Raw genomic sequence first — 16,594 nt, 5'->3', positions numbered from 1 at the left:
CACTGAAACCACAAAATGTATACGGCAGAATCTTCATCTTTCAGAGGTCAGGTCTGTAAACTGCAGCTGCACACCACTCCTGATTTCAAGCGCAGACTTCTCCTGAAAAGGGACAGAGAAGTTGAAAGTTCATCATTGACCCCCAAACTTCAGAAATACATATAAAATTCAGTCCAAACACCTTCCATTTTCCACAGATTTCTACACAAATATGTACATATCAGTAAATTAACAAAACTAACCAGAACTAACCACCAATATTGTTTTACCCCCCAAAATCTGGAAAAGAAATGCAGTTATAAAATACATCATCTTTTGTATACTGTAGTTTAATAATTCATATGGAATCCCAGGAGAAATGCTTAAATTGAACTTTCAATATATTTTGCCATAGTCTTTATGTTAACAGGACTCCTACAAAGGTTCCAGGAAAGAAATACTAAGAAACAGAGAACAAGGGAACACACAAGCCATTACAGAAGATTGGATTAAAATGTACTTACCCAGGCCTCTCAAATATCATACATCTCCATTATGTAGGCTTTAGGCACCAAGCCAATGGTTCCCTTCATTTCTCCTACCCACCAGCCAAATCTATTGTACTCCTAATTGAAAACAATATGCAATATTAACCTTTAGTCTGATATAAATGCAATAGAGTTTTGTATGCAACTCCTTATGGTTGCTTTCTCTTACAGACAGTTATTACCATTTCAACTGAAAATTAAAACATTATATCTTTTGGTTAGAGGCATTCATATACAGAGTTAGGCAAAGAGAGAAGCTAAATTTTAAAAAGGTTAGACATACTCAGGAAAATTTCTTAATTATGGCCACACTTCCCTACAACCAAAAGCAGCTGTTCTCTCCGTCTCGTATTCGCCACAAACATAAAAACCTTGTTTTTGTAACAATAACTCACAGCACAACATTGACATAAAGGATCAGCTGGGATTCTTTCAGTATCACAAGGCGAAAGTCTAAGAAACTCAAAATCAACTTCTTTTAAATAACACTTTGTTCAAATGTGAAGGGAATACTATCAGTCCAAGATATAATCTCTTTCAATGGACAACATCTACTATTGCTTTAGGCTTGTAGAAAATTCTACAGAAGATCTCATATGTCTGACAGATGACTAATGTACTTTAGCTTGAAATTTGTTTAGGCCTAGTGAGATAAATATGAAACAAAATGAATTATAATAGTTTAAAGAAATAATATCTTCCAAAAGCAATACCAAGTAAGAGTATTGTGGGATCCAAATTTAATTTTTTTCCTATGAGGTAAATATTTTAAGATCAATCCTAACAGCAGTTCAATAAATTTAACAGCTGAAATTGCATACTCTCATATATTGAGTTACAAATGAAGCATTATTAAAACAGAGATCCCATTCAAAAATTGAATGATTAGTTAGATAGAAATTACTTTGGAACAAACACGGAAAATACAAAAGACACAGATATCCCTGATAAGCAACATCTGCTCCCTGCTATACTGCTCTTCTGATGAGAAAAGCTGAAGACTGTAGGATTTTTTAATTAATGGACCTACTGAGATGACACTATAAGCTATTATTTTGACTGCAGATAAGTTTTTTGGTTATTAATAGTCAAGTGGAGCTTAAGGGTTAATGGAGTTTCATTAGAGCCTGAGCTATAATGATTTGCTGCTGGCATATCTGGCCTGGTGGAGAGTTCTCTAGGGTCCTATGAGGTGCTTCATGTACTCAGCTCTCCCTGTGTGTAACTGCGATGAAGCCCTGTTGATGGCTCACTTTCATGTTGGCCCAAGCTCTTTTTTTTTCCTCTCCCAAAACACGCAGGCAGGCAGGCAGGCAGGCAGGCACACACACGCTTTATTTTCTTTCTGTGGAAGGCTGAACACCAATCTTAAACATTTTCTTTCTTCACTGTGCAAACAGGAGTTGGTGATTTAAAGGGTTCTATCCTGCCACCCATAAAATACAGCACTAAGTGTGGCTTCAAGAAAATCCATGCAAAAAATAGCAGGAAAACCTTCATTTACGATGTAAACTCACAAATTGGCAGCAAAAATACCTCCACCTTCCACTGCAGTATGGGCTTGTACGGATGCTCTGAAAGTCAAGGGGTACCTGAACCTGATGGGCAGTGAGAAAACTATTTTGAGCAGAAGTTGAGAACTGCTCACAACCTTTCCCATAGGGTGCATGTTGCACTCCAAATCTTTAAAAGGCTGGGTAGCACCCTGACACCAAAGTTTATAATGTTCCAGATCAGCCTGTTTAAAATTTGTATTTTATCTTACAGTACACTGGTTAAATATACAAACAGTATTTCTAGACTACAGTGGGAAACTGCTGAAAGGAGCAGTACTCACGTATACTACTGGAATCTCAGTAATAAATCTCTCCAAGAAAAAGCAACAAAAGATTTTAAGCTGTTACACGGAAGTCATGAAGAGCCTGACAAAAGAGATTAAGCAAGTTTTGCTAGACATCAGCCAAAAAAACAAACAATACATGAAATGAGGGAAGTGGCTTAGTTAAGTGGTCATTAAATTGCATGACAAATGGCACACAAAGAGCCTGTGGACTATATTATCCATTGAAAATGTTCCACTTAGCAACTACATGAACTCAGAAATAATTGCTTTAAAACAAAACAATTCAGACACCTCAAATGAAAATTAAGAGCATGTTGCTGTTTTGAAAACTTTCTGGGTTTTGTTACTTACTAATACACCACTTACTGCGCTGGCATGAAGCTAAGTGAGAAGATGAAATGAATGTTGATGTAACAGACTAGTAAACTAATTTAAAGATTCACTGCAACCATTATACTATACAGACAATATTCCAACACAGAAGCTTTTACTCCATCATTACTATTCTTCACATGGGCCTCAAGAGCAACATGAATCCCAATTAAACCATCTGCAGACCATGGAAGTCTGAGCAAAAAGATAATACAAATACATGGTTACCAAGAACATAAAACTTTAATTTCAGGTTTTAGAACAATAGTACAGTAGTCCCCTTTTAAACTGATTAAAGTACAGACATTTTTCTCTGAATTCCTAGCCACTCCTCTCTGTCTTCAGAAGTATGAAGGAGTGCTTGCTGGTCAGACACAAAGGCAGTCCCCCACTCCTTTCTTGAAGTGTCATATAAAATCCAAACTGCTGTATTGATTCTATCAATAGCATCAGTGATAAACTCCTTCAAGATGATGTAATTTAGATAACACACTGCTGTTGTGAAGCCTGTATGTCTACTACCGCTGCCGGTGATGTGTACAATATAATTCTGAAGCCCAATAGGCTCAAAACGCAGAAAGATCTGAAGACAGTCATGAGTTTTATATTAGTTCTAAGGAGTTGGGAAGCACAGTCCTTTTGCAAGCATCAGCTTATGATCTCAGGTACCACTGGACCTACCATCTGGTATCCCTCACTGCATTCGGCTCTTAACATCACTGCTAACATAGGCAAGCGACTGTACTTCAGAAGGACTGATAAAATAATGAAGAGTCCTTTAATCTACAGGAAACCATTGTAGTCAATTTATAAGAAATATTGCATCCCTTTGTAGGATGTGTAATTATTTTCTATTAATCATGTGCTATAAAGCTACATTATGTGGTTATTCTGTTATCACTAGAAAGAGGCCTGCAGTCAGCTCCTGACAATGTTAGGTAATTACTAACACAAAGCCTCTTTCTCCTTATGTAGAAATGCTATCAAGATCCAGAGGTGCTGTGATGCTTGCTGTATGAAAATAATTCTCCAAAGAAATTCAATAACTGCAAAATGAATTGCTCCAAGGCAAACAGAGGGATAGGAAAGGGGGCAGGGCCAAATGCAGCCACACTGCAATGAGGAGAATGCACAAGTGTGCGGCCGCGATCTGCCATGTGACTGGAGCACATTTACCACAGCAGACAGGGTTGGCAGAGGAGGGGAGGAAGAGGCCAGCACCACTGCTGCAACACAAACACCGCTGTAGTGGAATATATTATGTCACAAAATGCAGAACAACCACCCAAACAGATGACCAAATGCTTTTTAAGTCACTTCTGTGTTTTCACCATCGGTAAAAGAGTGGATTTTTTTTTTTTTTTTCCCCCAGCAGAAATTTATTAACCAGAGTAATTTCACAAGGCAGCAAGGAACAGGTTATGACTTAACCTGCTGGCAAAACACTCTCTGTACAGCAGTGTTAGGAAAAAAAATGTCATCTGGGTTTACAGGCTCCTCCTAAAGGGCTCCCAACTGAACACACTGCAAGCAGATGCTTCTCGCCCCATTCTGCCCATTGCACTGCACTGATACGTGTGCACCTAGATTCCATGAGATACTGACCTTAGAAGTTTTTACATTTGCAGAAAGTGCAGTAGTAGAAACATACTACCTGCTTCTCAAGTATGACCTGTAGGTCATATTAAGGTAAGATCTAAGGTTTGTTTACTACACAGAAGGACATTTTGATATGCAAAATGATATGCAAAAGAGACTTTTGATATGCAAGAGGATTTCCACTGTCTCCTCACCTTTAGAAACAGATCCTATAAATAAACGAGGATCTCTAGATGCTTTGCATCATATTCACTTCTACTGGCATCAGTAAAAGTTGAGAACATCTCATTCTTGCCCAGTTAGTCCCTACTGTTCAACACCTATAGTATGTTGTTGGGTTTTTGTTTGTTTTGATATTTTTGTTTTGTAAAGGGTTACTGAAAATCATAATTATGCATCAATGCCTTCAAGGAAATGATGGATTTATAATTTATAAAAAAAACCCACACAGCTGAAGCATGTGAATTCAAGATTTTTCTCCCACCTTCTCCCAAGGCATCATAAGTAATATTAACTTACAGACTGAAGATCTGCAAACCATAAAACTGAAAAGCAAAATGTATTTATAGCCTTGTTTGGGGTTAAATTAGGTAGCCTCTCCTATCGATCTAAAGTGAGGGAACCAGGGAGATTTTATTTTTTTCCTAAAGAATATCCTAGGGGGCAATTTGGCAAGATAATATTTTAAGACACCTCTAATTCATCCAGAAGATTGAAACCAGCTAAAAAAATTTCAGAACTTCCTTTGGTGTAATTGCTGAATGATGCACTATCAACTAGGGAGCATTTTTGTCACAGAACAGCATTTTCTCTAAAAAGCAGAAAATGATAAATGTTTTAGATAACTGAATGAGACTTCTTCACAGGTAGTAGAGTTGTTTTAAGGCAGCAATAAAATAGTCATCTTTAAGAATACAAGCCTCAGATTTACTATATGGTAGCGTTATTAGGTTTTATTTCCTGAAATGACATGAGACAAAACAGACATCCATTGGAAAGTGTTCAATCAGAATAAGCAGACTGACTGCAGAACCAAAGCTGGCCCTGGTTGAAGGGCCATTATCTTCTATTACACGACAAGATGCCAACATTTCTTCTGATCAGGTAGGTAAATGCTTATTATTGCTATGCAGACCAACAGAACTCGAGTCACTTTGTGTTAGTCTGTCTTAATTAATCTTCCACTGAAGGGCCCTCACTCTACTCTTAGCCATGTATATAGTACACCTTATTTGCTAACGTAGACATAGGCAGTACGATCGTGAACAGCAAGGTCATCATTAAATATGCCTCTCTGTATGGTGAGCCAGATGATGGCCTCACAAAAACACTGTGGATTTTACCATGCCTTTAACATCTTTTTTTTTTAATATACTGAATAAATATACTTTATGACAATTGCACACAAAACATACAAAGTGCTCATACTCATAATTAAGTGGTTGCACTGTTCCTTTTTACTTTAGCAGTAATCTAACCTAAGGAGATTTCTTTCTTTTTTTCACTTAGCATAAAATACAGGTTTTGTATTTATGACTTGAGTCTTTCAACAAACATCTGTTGTGTTGAAAGAACAAAAATCTCCCACTGGAAGCATGCAGTGACTAACATAGTTACTAACTTAGGGGTTAGCTAGATGCCAAGCTAATGCTCTGCTTTCATGGAAAATTCTAGAGGAAAAGTTTAAATCATAAATGAGATGTTCATGAATCATGAACACCAGAGTGAGTAGAATTACATCACATTAGCACATACTCAAATAATAAGAGGGAAGGAATATTCTGGTTAGAGATAACAATTTCTAATTTTTAAGTATTATCTGTTAATTTAATGCAAATATAAATATAAACGTAGGAGAAAATGAATAAGGTTAAAAGTTAAGAAATGCCAGTAATTCTGCCAGAGCAAGTGCCTGCTAATGTCTAAATAAATTTCCATTAGTACTTGCAACTGGCTGATGAAACTATCAAGTTTCTGAACGTGAAGTATGCATATAAAACAAATACTGCAACGGCTGCACTCCGGTGAATCGTGCACAGCGAACTTTAAAACAAAATACAGCTACCAATACTCACAGTTGGCTTTGTTACTAGAAATTGATTTCCTGAATAAGAGCTCTGGAAGATTTATAAAAAGAGTTGTTACATCATGGTTTGTTTTCCCATTTATCATGTGGGTTTGAAAGCAAAGGGAGGCCCATAAATGATCAGGAATTAAGAGCAATCATCATCTTAGAAAATAAGCCACCCAAGTATTGCATTTCTAATAGTCAATGTTAACTAAGAAATCCTATTAATGAGTTCCTCAATCAGCAGAGCCATAAAATGTTTTCGACTGCATGGTGAAAGAGGGGTATACAAATTTCTGAAAGCTCACATGATTCATAGCATAAGTTATAAAAGTCACTTGAATATTCAAGAATAAATTAAAGTGATGAATGTACAGATAAACTGATCTATTCATTTGAAAAGGCTGGGCTTTTTGTTTTGATTTTCTAAATAAGTCTAGTAAGTACTGTTGCTATAGTTCTGCTAATTCTGCTCAAATTAAAGACTCAACTTTTACTCTCAGAGTTAAAACAACAAAAAAACCAAAATATATATATGTAAGCAAGAGTCCATAGAACCGCTGCCATGCACAGTCTAAACATCCATAAATGTTTAGATAATAGCTAAAATAGTTACTAAATGCATCTTCTGAACAACGAATACTTACTTTTGTACAGTAATTAAATTAGTAATGCATAGGTATTTGTATTATACATGTATAAGCATGCAAATCATACTCATTACATTAACACTGACTTTAGATGCTCAATTTAAAGTAAATTATGAGGGATTTGTATTTGCATAATGTTTAGCTACTTCAGTAATTAAACACCACCAAACCAAAATCTTGCTGTTTCTTTTAAAAGGCATTCATCTAAGTTACAACTTGCATGTAACAAATTGTTCATCTAGCTTTATTTAAATGATACCAATGCCCATATTTGCAAAACCGGTTCATAATTATTTCAGTTGCACTAATGACTCATCTATTGGAAAACAATAGTCACTTTTCCCTTGGTTTCTCTTGAGTTTTTGAAAAACAGGTAAAACTACATTGCTTTGGCCTAAATAGTGCTGGGAAAAAAAAAAAAAAATGTATCTTTTATCACAATCATTAGAACATATACCACTTATATTTCATTGTAAAATAAGGAAATATCATGTGTTGTACAAAAATGCTCAATAGCTTGTTAAAGCTTCACCCTTCCTACCATAACACTACTATACTTGTACTTAACTCCTTATCAGCAAAATGTGATTTCTCCAAGAATAATGTTCCTACCTGGCTGACAGATGATAGAAAGGCAATAAAGCCATGGCTAGGTTCAAGCTGAAGCTGAATTTATGACACCATTTTGGATTTATTCACATCACCTCCTGTCAGTACCTGCATCTCTCATTTTCAACCACTAGATGGTGTGAAGAAATAAAAAAATTGCCAAGGATTCCTGCCGACCGCCACAAAACCCTGTGTTAACGCAGGGAATTAAGAAATATTTTTTGAAGAAAAGTCCTGACCCACTTCAGGATGGTTAGGCTCACTTTTCCTTGGTCATATTTTCACTTAGCAGACAAAGAGCTTGTAAATGATCAGTCCTTGAAACTGAACCAAACGGAAGGTTAAGATGGATAATTTTCTGGCACTTTCTCCTCCAAGGCCCCTAAATTCTGAGCTGACAGTAGTGGCCAACACTCATTTTTCTGAAAAAGCTGTAACAATCTTTAAGTGAAACACGGCTGAAATTTCTGGGTTCTATTTTGGAGCAGAAATCATTCCCAAACAGAAGGGCTCTATATATCTGAGCAGCAGCAGGCCTGTTTCAAGGACTGATTACGTATTAATCAAGGCATGGCCACAAGACAGCTGATACACAGACGACAGCTTAAACTACTGTTTTTCTATTCTGTTCCATTTTTTAAATTAAATTCCTCACTATTTGGGGGAAGAAAGAAGCAGCAAATTAGTTTTCCCACCTACAAGCTGAAGTTTAAGATTTTATTAGTCCCTGTAACATAAAAAGTACAATTCACGAAAGGCAAAAACATTTTTCCTTTTTTTTTTTCTTCTTTTGGGGGGGGGGGGGGGGAGAGGCAAAGAGGGGAGGGGAGGAGCAGACAGGGTGTTGTTGTTTATTAGTACCATTCTTTGGTGCTGTATAACTCTATGAAAACCTGTCCAATTGAAGACTATTATCCTGCCTTTAGTAATGAAATTCAGTTATTAGTTTAAGTGACAATGAAATACCTCAAAAGACATACATCGTCACATTACATTAGTAATATATCTTCTATATTTTTATACAGGACTATCTGCCTATAAATCTTAAATTTATTTAAACAAACTAGAAGCTGTACATTTGTTATCCCTAAAACACAGCAGTTAAAAGTATCGTGGAAGATTTAAAGCAACTGTGACAAAGCTGAAGAGTTTGAAACTAGAACAAACAGATGGCTTTAGCTTACATGCTGCTACTTGCTTATTACAATGTCTTCGGCATAAATTATACTGAATGGCAATTACATCTGAGATATGTATTTAAAGTCAGGTTTTTAATGAAAACTAGGAAACTTCAGCTTTTTTTTCAAGTGGGGAAGAGAAATTTCCTTAAATGAAATTTTAGAAGTACACTTTGATGTACTTTAGGAGAGCTTTTTCATTTTCTTTTTAAGGGAAAAAATAAGAAATTAAGAAACGGGAATGTAAAATAAAATTTTGTGCTTATACTGCTTATCATTGCTTCAGATGAGAAGAATTGTATTCATCATTTGCCTTGCAACTAAGGAGGTAGTAAATTAAAAATTGTCCAAATGGGCCAGAGCAAACAGATTCACAATCTGAGCTGTCTGAACAATTGCTATATACATACAAAGATGAAAACATCATTAAAAAAAAAAAAAAAAAAAAAACACTCTAGCAAGATGCCCCAAAATTCACAGATATAAAACAGGAAAGGAAAAGCATAGCATACAAGATAATTTTAAAATTCTACAAGGTTAGCTTTTACAAGCAGAGAGCACATTGTCTCCTGTTAAATTAGTTAACAAACGGTAGCCAAGATTTAACAAGTAAATAAACATGCTTTTAAGTTAATTCCTGTTACATGGTTATGTTTTAAATATGATTATAGTTCATTTGACAAATAATTAATTGCAGTGAATATCTGATTGCAAACAAAGGATCTGAAAGGGAGTGCCAATTTCCCCCCATAGAACTGTGGGAATGTGCCCTTCTGTGCTTCCCTCTTTTTACAGCCACTTAGCCTGAGTAGCATGCTGTACCTTGCTGAGAATGTAGATAACATCACCACGCTTAAATGTCAGCTCATCAGGTACATCTCCGGTGCAGTCCCACAGACCCTGATAGAAATTGGCATAATCGGTATTTTTGCCATCTGCAAAGAAAACGACATCTAATTACAACGGATAAAGATTGAGGGGCTAGCGCTGCTCTTTAAATCTTCAGATACTACAATGCAATTAATTAGCACGCATTTCTTAATCCTCTTTGAAGAAACAGCTCCTTCATACCACAAAAGCAAGTGGAAAACAAGTTTAATGTGCAAGCCCTTCACTGGCAACAGTTGTATGACTTAGAAACATGTAGCTGCAGGTTCTCAAAGCATTTCACAGCTGCACCTAAAGCAGCCAGTTTTCCTCTACTCACACACTTCCAGCAAGCCATTATTCTATCTCAGCTTGAAACTGATAAAAATGCTGGGGTATAATTAATAACTATCTGCAAAAGGAAGCCAAAGTAAGTATTTTGTGATACGCTCCCCCTGCCAATTCTGTTCCAACAAAACTGAATAACTTCACCGAGAACCTTCTAGATGATCTTGGATTGTTCTTTCTGAAATATTGGAGAACTTTAAGACTGTTGCTGAAGATGCATTTTAAAAATATTTGTGTCAGCTCCGGTTTAGGACATTAGGCTCTGGCTAAACATGCAACTACACTATAGTCATAAACTCATCCTTCTAACAGTGTAAGCACAATGGATGTGCTGTGTTCAAGCTGCCATACAGACCATTAACTGATTGATTATTTAGCACTCTTTGCTCTGTAATATGGCAATAACACAGTAATAAATGCTTTGTCATATACTTACAATACAGAGTACATCTATTGAAACACAGCACTTACACACGGTTAAATACACTGGGAGCTTCTGTTACGCTGCAAACTATTTCCTGTTTTTAATTCCATGAGGATCGAGTGCGATGAGTCAATGCAAAAAGAATGTAAGCAATACCACTAAGATGACCAGTTACATTATGTATACACTAACCAGACAGAATGTATATGTACTAATAATTTACATCACTGGAAAGCTATCTTCTAATTCTGATAACATAAATATCACTGAACTGGCTGGATCAAAGCTGTCATCTTAGTTTTGTTATATGATCCTGGAACAGCAGGCTTGCTGGTTATTTCAACATATACCCGTTACATTTGCATGTTGTTAGCACTCTACACCATTATTTATAGTTTACAATTTAATCATGATTGGTTCACTTTATTACTGAATAAAATCCCACTAGAATATCAAATAACAAGTGAGATGAAGTGTCACACTAAGTAAAATACAGTAGCACACAATTCGTGTTTTTCCCTATTTTGACATATACTTTGATTTTAATTGTAACACTCTCTGTATGAGCCAGAAGAGCTTGTTTTCTATTTCTCCATTTCAGTATGTCTTCTGTCATATCTTGTTTTAATGATAATTCTGTCATACAGCTAAACGTTCACAACTTTGATTTTAAAGCCGCTATGCAAGGTAGCCACCATTTAATTTTCCACAAGCTGATGATCAGTAGCTACCATTCCCCAGATAGCACTAGAGGGCGTTCTGACTATCAACCCACAACTTCTGCCATCACATCAAAGGCACCAATATATACATGTCATAAAGGCTACCAGCTATTCAGAAACAAGAAATTCCATTACTGTAAAACGCATAGAGAGAATAATATTCAGATAGAATCACTATGAAATGTTGCACCTCCAAATTTTGGCCCTTCCTATTCATCAGTTTATTATTCACCAATTTAGAATCAGACAATTTAAAACAGTAACAATGATCAGCACCAAATCAATTTCGAATAAATTCTGAATCTGATCATCTCCCGAGATCTTTGATTCAGCACTGACCACAGTTCCTAGCGCTATCTCAGAAAAGATAATGTAAACCCAAGCGAGTAAAAAAAGCCCAAAAAACTAAAGAGCTGCTTTGGTGTATTCCATCCTTACAAATCTTTCAACAGTTGTCTTACTGATCTGAGTTTAAAATACATTAATCAGTACTTGTATTTATTCAGAGTTTCACTAAAATGAATCGTGATTTTTCACACTGATCTTTTTATCACCTTTTAAGTGCTTGAAGTAACTGCAGGTATCACACTAATGGGAATCACAAGGAGAATACCAGCAACAGAATAGCTGTCACAGTTAGCAAGGTACATCTCTCCCTACATATTTACCACGAGCATTTCATGAAGCCTTAAAGCAAGAAAGGAACTCAACTAATAAGATGGCAACACTGGAAAAGATGTGTTTTAAAACAAGCTTATTGCTACACTGAAGATGCTGCCCAAAGACAAACCATAGCTCTGTCACTTCAATGCAAAATCAAATTCTGACAGAGATTTCCTAATATCAGAAATACACATCTGTCGTGGAGCAATTGGTATCCACCAGGAGCACAGAAAGGAAACCAAGGAGAGGGAGTGCCACTGTGAGTTTGTGAAAAACTACACCGATCTTCAAACAAGTGGCGTTCCCAGTTGTGAACTAGCTTCTAACATCCACCAGAACAAGTTACACAGGCATAAACATGAAACGTAAACATAACTTCAGAGTCCATATGTCTAAAGGACGTAACACTTCATAAAATGATTTGCAGTGCTTCACAAACTCAGAGACACAACAATAATAAAAAGCTGCAAAAACTTCACTAAAAACACAAGTCCATTCTTTCTTGTTTCATCCCTCTCTTGATTAGAGAAGATCGTACCACATTTTGTTTGAACGCATCTGAAGAACTGCATGAAATAAAACCACAGGACTTCAGTGAAAAAATTTGTTTTTTATATGGAGATGAAATCATGTAGACCTTCATAAACACAGGAGTGCATGAAAGCAGCTGGTAAATTTAGCATCAAGAACATAAGCGCCAATTATAGTTCAAATTCAAAAAGTCTTGACTTGTTGGAATTACTCTGTCATAATTACATTCTATTCTTTTGCACTGTCAAATGGCTTGTGCTAACTGCTAAACAAAAGTCTGTAACATTGGAAGGCATGGTCACATAGGCTATAAATGTGAAAAATATATGAAAAATAGAATTATTTTTTTTTAAATGCAGAGTAGAGCAAATGAGGCAGTTTGTTTTACCTACTCATGGCTTTTCATATTAGCAATTACAAGAAATGTTTGAGAAGGATTTTGGATAAGTTGTTTCTCAAGGAAATAGTTCTTTCATTCCAGGACAGTTATCTGAACAAACAACTATACAACAGTTTCCAAAACTCTTCTACAAAGAATTCCTTGGAGTTTTCTTTTGCCATCTCTGTTTTTTGCCAGTAACAGCAAAAAGAACAACAGATTTTTTTGGCCAGTGTAGTGATGAAAATAAAGAGTTTATTTGACAGATTAAGAGGCAACCACTGCTGGCCTTCCTAATGGTAGGCTCAGACTGCTTATTTGACTGAAAAATACTGGCATCTAACATTGCATGCTCGAAGAGAGAAAGGTGAAGAGTTATAGTACAAGTCTGAAAAGTATCTCTCTCAAACATGGACTTTGGATGTTGCAAGCTGTTTTAAAATGCCAACAGATTGCTCAAGGGAGAACAAAACTGTATGAATATACTAACAGCCTCAATAGACATAAAAAGAACAAAACCTGGTACATATTTCAAGTTTTAAGTGTGCTGACCCACTGCAGCCTTAGCCAGTTCAACTGCAGCTGACCCTTCCCGACGCCCTCTCTCATGCCAATTTTGGCACTTGCCATTTCTGAGCACAGAGTTAGCAAAAAAACTACACTGACCAAAACAAAATCTGGAATTACAGCCTAAGCATGCAAATGCACTACTGAAAACGTTAGAATAAAAACAGATGTGCCTGACTTTCACTTCCCTTTTACCAGTGATGGCGTCCAAATTAATAATCTATACTAAAATAGTAACCTTGAGTTACTCAGTCCACATCACTTACTTTCACCTTGCTTGTGAATGAAGGAACACATAGGTTTGCTTTGATTTCACTCTACCACCTATGTAGTCCAACCTGTTCAGCATAACCTTCCTCATTTTCCTTCTTCTATTCCTTTTATTCCCTTATTCTGTTCCTTAGCTACTTTGAAATCAAGGTACCTACCTTGAGACAACACAGACTAGAAATTACAAAAACCTTTTTCTCTCACCTGGCTGAGCTCACAGACATTTGCAGAAGATTTTCTGTGATATTTAGGTTTAATAAAGATAGGCAATAAATAAAGTGTAAGAATGTATGTGCTGTCAGTATGCAAAAATATAAAATACTCTTGAATATGGTTAGATATTTCAGTAATGCCAATCTTACTTATGTCAACTCCACCCTAAAAGTCCAACTGATTTCCAGTGCTACTAGTTTGAACTAAGTAAGACCAGAAAATTAATTTGACATCTGGGAAAATCTGTTCAGATATTCTGCAGGACATTGTGCAAACACTAACAAGACAGACAAGGCTCATTGAAACTTGTAAGAAATTAATGTGCTAAGATTTTTATTTCTTAAAACTATCATCACTTAAAACTTCATGATGATCTATTAGTGAAAAAATGCTGCTGTCAAGTTTGTAATTGGATTGACCCCATGCTCTACTATGACAACGCACTTTTATAATTACAGTAACGTCTAAATGAGTATTAAATGCTAAAGCTGTAATGAGTCGTGTTGTCGTACACGTGTTTTTAGCAGAACACAATGTTAACAGCATCTAATGACTTGGCTTTTGCTTCCTTTCCAAGAAAAGCAACCCCAAACTCTTCACAGCAACCTGTTCCTGCTTTCCTGTATGGGTCAGGAAATCAGGCCTCTGTTTCCTCTCCACACGCTGAAACAGGAAGAGCACTGCAGACCTACTTCCTAAAGGAACTCTTTTTGTCCACCCTTTCCTTGACAGCCCTGAAAGAATGATGTGCATTTTGAACGATGGGGGAAGGTGAACTAGATTGCATGTCAATGCAGGTCACAGTTACAATGCAGCAGATCTCAAAAAGGTGCAAGGTCTGATAAGAAGCAAGTCTTCTCTATTTGCTGTGTCAAATCACCAATAGTTTATCTAAAGGTCTGTGCCCTTGAAGCACATATATATCTTGTTTTTAAGCATAACTGGAAATACATTTCTGTCAAGAAAAGTTGTCTGGCCATGAGACTTTACATGGTGTATGCAGTTATTTTTCCAGTCCCAGAGATAATTAGCACAAGGGCAGTTTGCCAAGCTAAAGCTGAGAGAATATCCTTCACAGCCTTCCTAGGCATTGGTGTCCTTTTCCAATTTTTATGCTGCTGTCACTGGACTCTGGCATTTCTTACCCAATTCATTTGCTTTCTGTGGTAATCATATGCAATGAAGATATGCATGGCCAACATTTAAACAGGCTGCAGATCAATTAGTGGTCTTAAGTTTATCTGATTTTTATCAAAGAAGACAGAGCTTTGGGTCGATTGTCAGAGCCTGTGTCAAGTTGACCTTTTCAGAGATGTCTACATTGCCAGTCCCTTGGGCAACTTGTTGTCCCCTGTTAGTCTCTGAATGGCAGAAGTCTGTTCTGCTCAAGCACAAAGTATACACAGATGTCTATATTACATTCTTATAGGTTTGACAGCAACTGCATGTTGTATCTATAAACTGTCCTTTAGCTGTGACACTTCCTCAATGATGATAAGCTAATTTATGCAACTAAATCTCCTTTGTGCAGAAATGAAAGCTAATTGAGTCATTACAAAGTAATTCAGGAAGGAATACCTTGTATAAATTGGCTTACTTTATAAATCCTTCTCAAGTGGTTTTCATGCATCCTAAGTGGTGCTAAGCAGTTTTACTGCCATCAAACACCCAGGTGAAAAAAACAGCTTAGAAGAGCTATAAAAGCATTATTTTAAAACAGCAGATGAAGAGAAAAGAAAATAAAGATAGAAAGAAAGTACACACACAAAATAAAGAAGAAAGATTTTAATTACCTGATGCAGCGTCTACTTTCTCCTGGCTCCATTTCCTTGGCATTTCAGTCTTTGGAGGAGCATTTTCTTCTGCAAAACACAATTGCAAATGAAACTGAAGGGACACCTCAGCTGACAGGAATTACAGCCCACATTAGTCTGAAAGCCACACTCCACATTTCTAGATCATAAGCCCTGTTTACTATTTTGCATTTGTACAGCAGTTGGAGCGTTGTTATTTCTGTGGTTTCCCCCACCCACCCATCCAAATACTCCAAAAGTTTTCTTCCAAAATCTCAATTGTGAACACGCTCTCCTTCTCAATCCGCTCTGAATACAGTAATCCAGTTCTGCTGTTTTTATGTCATCCAAGAAAATTAGAATGAGAGTCCTATTCTGTTATATACATGTCTTGTCAGGATGAAGAGAAGCAAACTGAGGAGTGAAAAAGTATCCCAGCCCATATATAGTAGTCAGTTCAATGCAGAAGTATGCAGAGAAGGAAGAGGACATCTTCAGCACCATCAGACAGACACACACACACACACACTAGCTAGGCACCCTCATAATGGGAATGCAGGCACCACAAGATGCTATGCATTCAGTGCTCTGCCTACTGCAACTAACCATGGTTTTAAGCAAACCAGACTGCAAGTAACTTATTTCAAATTTAAGAGACAAGAAAAGAAGAACCCTGGCAGTGACCTATACTAAAGCACGTTTCCTGGCCAGCAAGATTAGAACACTCTATGAAATTCCCATAGGCAATTTCTTAATGTACTCCATCCTTATCTTACACAGAAGGGGAATTCTTTCACCCCAACACCCTCACATGAGGAAATTCACACTCCATTCGGCACAGGGATGTAAGACCTGCTCTGCACAACTCGCAGTCAACAATTGGTCAATGAGGCAGAACCGGGAACAAACCATGAGTTCTTTTTAAGTTGTATTATTTCTTCATGGTCATAAGAAAGTAGAAACACATTCAT

The 16,594-nt window shown here is 36.7% G+C and overlaps 1 protein-coding gene across 1 annotated transcript in view; it reads right to left on the bottom strand.

The window, feature by feature from the left end:
* Positions 1 to 512: 512 nt before the first annotated feature.
* SKAP2 (src kinase associated phosphoprotein 2) overlaps positions 513 to 16,594 on the bottom strand; it is a gene marked incomplete at both ends in the record, with an annotated part of 108,350 nt that continues 92,268 nt past the window's right edge. The window contains 3 exons of the mRNA XM_079538341.1: positions 513 to 605; positions 9,669 to 9,781; positions 15,624 to 15,692. Coding sequence (XP_079394467.1) covers positions 513 to 605; positions 9,669 to 9,781; positions 15,624 to 15,692 — 275 coding nt within the window. The remainder of the gene's footprint in view (positions 606 to 9,668; positions 9,782 to 15,623; positions 15,693 to 16,594) is intronic.

This window comes from Tetrao urogallus (genome assembly GCF_951394365.1).
Source record: "Tetrao urogallus genome assembly, chromosome: 7".
In the NCBI taxonomy this organism is placed as follows: domain Eukaryota; kingdom Metazoa; phylum Chordata; class Aves; order Galliformes; family Phasianidae; genus Tetrao; species Tetrao urogallus.
Note: the sequence above shows the minus strand (reverse complement) of the source record. Positions and strands in the feature narration are given on the sequence as shown.